Source organism: Dendroctonus ponderosae, unplaced genomic scaffold (assembly GCF_020466585.1).
Source record: "Dendroctonus ponderosae isolate FM_Combo_2020 unplaced genomic scaffold, Dpon_F_20191213v2 Dpon_F_20191213_4, whole genome shotgun sequence".
In the NCBI taxonomy this organism is placed as follows: Eukaryota; Metazoa; Arthropoda; class Insecta; order Coleoptera; family Curculionidae; genus Dendroctonus; species Dendroctonus ponderosae.
Window position 1 is genome coordinate 1,893,716 of NW_026018611.1, and position 4,220 is coordinate 1,897,935.

General features: G+C 40.1%; 1 protein-coding gene and 1 long non-coding RNA gene across 2 annotated transcripts in view; one reads left to right on the forward strand and one right to left on the reverse strand.

Annotated features, from left to right (window-relative positions):
• Positions 1–26: 26 nt before the first annotated feature.
• Positions 27–753, reverse strand: LOC125504259. Its single transcript, XR_007281380.1, has 2 exons — positions 486–753; positions 27–422 (listed from the first exon to the last, which is right to left on the reverse strand). It is a non-coding gene; the product is annotated as an uncharacterized LOC125504259 (long non-coding RNA).
• Positions 754–1,600: 847 nt separating this feature from the next.
• LOC109543043 overlaps positions 1,601–4,220 on the forward strand; it is a gene marked incomplete at both ends in the record, with an annotated part of 6,595 nt that continues 3,975 nt past the window's right edge. Inside the window, 3 exon segments of the mRNA XM_048665915.1 lie at positions 1,601–1,751; positions 1,808–2,142; positions 2,202–2,536. Of these exon segments, the coding sequence (XP_048521872.1) occupies positions 1,601–1,751; positions 1,808–2,142; positions 2,202–2,536 (821 nt within the window).

Consider the following 4,220-nt stretch of genomic DNA (forward strand, 5'->3'; position numbering starts at 1 on the left):
TTACTTTCATTTTACTTTTGTTGCTCTCCTTCGATCCAAGAAAACATGCTTATCGCAAAATAGAAATCAACCAAAATCAAACTGGTAAAAATAAAAAATACAGATAATAGTTTTACATTAATAGAAGAATAATTCGGTTCAGACAACCTTACTTGTCTCTTATGCGAAAATTTTTCGTGTGTGGTTTTCTCACTGGATCTGGAGATCTGATGATCCCTGGCATCTTCAATGCTTCAAGGCCACAGCAGCGACATCACCTGTATGTATAGAACACGAAATAATAAAATAATCAAATGTATTTAATTTAAACACCAACATACCTTTACATTTTTGCGGTATCTTATGCGAACATTTTTCGTGTGTGGTTTTCTCACGTGATCCCTAGCGTCTTCAATGCTTCAAGTCCACAACAGCGGTATCACCTGTATGTTTAGAACAAGAAATAATAAAATAATCAAATGTATTTAATTTAAACACCATCATACCTTTCCATGTTTGCGGGGTTTTAAGCCATAATTATACCGTAATTTCCGTCTTGAAGACACACCATAACACTGAGGCACAAGCACGGTTTTTATATTTTGACTCATATTTATTTTTCGCATCGATCAGTATGGATTTTTAATAACCTTTTTATACAAAAGTGCTGAATTGTCATACCCCGGATATCACATCAGTGATAAACCGATATTGACAAAATCTAAATTTTGTCTTGCTTATAAAGACATTATTCTAGTAACTAATAAATCTACAATAATATAGGTAATTTAATAAAACAAGATTTGTGTAATAGCACATAATAATTTGTTTATGCCAATAACCAATAAATTATAAGCTTCGCAGCTTTTCAGAAATTCTGAGAGCTTTGGCGTTACCGCCAAGCAGCACTGCGTGAAAGATGATTCTCATTGGTCCGCTCTCATTGTCACTCCGTGTACACACTAAGCGGGTAATTTGAATTTGTTATATGCATTTTAATTGTTTGAATTTCATATGGTGGGAACTGTTAGGTCCGGATAAATTTATTTGAGTAATATATAAATTTTATTAATATTGCCCAATAAAATTAGAACGTTGACGCATTTAAAAAGAAAAGTTCATATAAACTCTTGTGCTTGTACGTGCCCTTGCTTTTCTGCTGCGAACACGCAAAATTTATTTTCGATAAATTTTGTTAATTTGTTAATCAAAACACCATATTTTCAGTACTTCATAAGGGTCTCAGGATTTAGTAGTAAGAAGATTTACTTTTACATGCCCTTACATTTCTGCGGCGGGCACGCAAAATTTATATTCAACCAATTTGGAATATACCGTAGATACACATTCATGTATATTACCGGAATATTTGTTTTGAACATACTAGGTATATTCACCTGCACATATACACAATATGTACATACCTGGCATGTTCATCTGCACATATACCCAATATGTACATATATGTACATACCTAGGATATACTTTTTATGAACATGTTAGGAATGTTCAACCATGTATATTCCCAGGATATTCCCCCAATGTTCTGTACATTTTTTGAACATTCTGGGATATTCATAGAATACCAAATGCTATCTGGGGTACATTTCACTCCTTCAAGGTGCACGAGGAGAGGAAAGTTCTGGAGGAGCGACGAATCACCCAGACCATGGTGGACAAGAAAATCGTTCGCAACGAGAGCGTGCGCAGCAAAATGAGCAACAGAAGCGTGGTTTCGCAGAAGTCCTCAGGCTTCCGCCTGATCGACCATGGTAAGTCCCCGCCGCCCCCAGGCAGGTGCTCGTCATCAATGTGCCTTGCTCTGAAGCTGCGCATCTCCATCCCCACCACACCAGCCAGGGCCAGAATGACGAATCCAGCTCAGTCTACAGCATCTACAAGCAGAAAATCGACAGCATGTTCGAGTCGGACTCCAGTGGCGGCACGCACAAATCGAACAGCGTCCAGGCCAAGATCGAGCAAATGTTCAGCGACGTGGCCAACGACAGTGGCGTGTCGGCTCAGCAGATGGGCGTCCATGCGTTTTCCATCGACTACTTGGGCAGCGTTCCATTGCAGGAGAAAGTCACCAGCTTGGCCGGCCTGCAACGCCCCCTCAAGGACCTGTATTTCGCCTACAAGAAGCTGGCCAGAAGCAAAAAGGCAAGCTGGGTTCAGCAGGCGCAAAGGTGCAGCGGGTTTGAGGGAATTGTCCTTTGCAGGGGCTCTCCGGCCGGTTGGAGATCTCGCCCCAAGGGCTGCGCGTCCAATATCAAGGCCCCGCTGGGGACCTGGAGCAGATGAACTCGTTCCCCACCATAGCAGTGTGGTCGGCAGTGAAGTTCGTCATCCAGGAGGGCGGCTCCATGTTGCACGGCAAGGACCTCTCTTACGCCTTCATGCCTCTGATCACCGACCCGGACAACATGGACAAGCAGGCGCTGTTTAGGGGCTTGGAGGAGCCGGAGAAGAAGTACATAGTCAATGAGCAGCACTCGCCCCTCTTTGCCGTCGTCATGAGGAAGATTGGAGTGCAACGACAGCTGGAGTGTCATGGGTGAGTTAGTAGGGAACGAACCTTTGAAAGCAGATAAGGGGTGACTAAACGTGAATCACATTTAGAGGTGTTTTCCGGGCTTTGACCTACCTATCTTGCTCTGTGCTAGGCAACTCAGATATTCGGCTGTCACAAATATGGATAGTATTTTTGTTATATTAGTTTCAGTCTAGTAGAAAATACCATACTAGAAGGTCTGGGTTTGAATGGCTGATCCCCTTTTAACTGACACCTTGTTTAATCAGTCCTTTTCTCTATCCCCTAACTATTTACTAAACATTGTGCACATGAATATACGAAGTATCAAAAGGAATTTTGATCAATTTTTGGTTTTGTAGGAGCAATATAATCTCAGTTGTTGTAATGTGATAATTGTGGGTGAATGTTTTCAAATACAGGGGGAACTTTATCAACTTCCAGGGTATGTTGCCTACTATAATGCTGGGGATAATGGTAGAAATGATGGGATTGTTATTTTGATAAAAACAACAATAATAGCAGATGTTAATTACATCAATGATAAAAATAATCATTTAGTAAATGAATACTTATCCTTAATGGGTTAGAACGGGTTTTTATCATATATATAAACTTTCCCACTCGAGTTACAAAAAATTCTAACTCATGTATAGATCATTTATTTGTGAAACAAAAACTAAGAAGTCAAGGCCTGAAACTCGCGTCATGTCGGCTGAACAGCCATTTGACTGATCACTACCCAATTTTTCTAAACATAAATTATGAAAGAGATTTTTCTAGGGAAAAAACAATCTGCCAGATCGTGGGGTCTACATAGATTATGAGACGTTTAAAGAAAAAATATCTATGGTAAACTGGAGCGAAATCGTTAGTTGTTTCGACTCCAATGGAGCGACTAATAAATTTACAAATGTATTTGTTGATGTAAAAAAATCAGCTACAATAGTACGTAAAATTAAGTGGCAAATCATGTACGGGTTTATCGCTAGTTGCACTCAGAATCAGATGATTCTTCACTCAAACAAACTACTTTTTCTAAGTCCGGTTCCACAGTTGTCCTTCTGAGCATTATTTCGGGTATAGTTTTCGCTGATTCAAGCAAATTTTGCGCATTTTTCTGCATAGTTACATACTCATGTTCCACTAGCCTAGTGATGTCTTCGATTTTATCACTCACAGTTTTATCAGCAACCGACAATTTTTCAGTCTCCACAATAGTCGCTTCGTACGTAATCACCTTGTCTGATGGGAGTTCTTCAGCATGTTCGTCCTGTGATTCCAAAATTGCTATACTTTCCGTCTTTACCACTTCCTTTACTTTCGCCGCTGTTAATGTCTCTTCCACAGAGTCGAGTTCTTTCGCCACTTGAGAATTTCCCTCTGTTGAAACAGTTACTTTTGATAGCATAATGCCTGGTAAGTTTTTAAAAGAGTTATCAGTTTTAGCCACATCATCTCCTTCAGAGACAACTGAATCAGTTATTTTCCCAACTAAGGACAGTTTCTGATCAGAACTAGCCACTTCGGGCTCCACCTGAATTTCCTCTAAATGCTCCTGAGCAATGTGTTCATTCGTGATCTCGACAATACCATCTTGTCGATCAATTTTCGGCTCTTGAACTACTGGATTTTTATATTCTGGCTCTTCCACTACTGCAGGAATGTCCACGATTTCAGTGTTTTCCAAATCATCAGTCACTTCCTC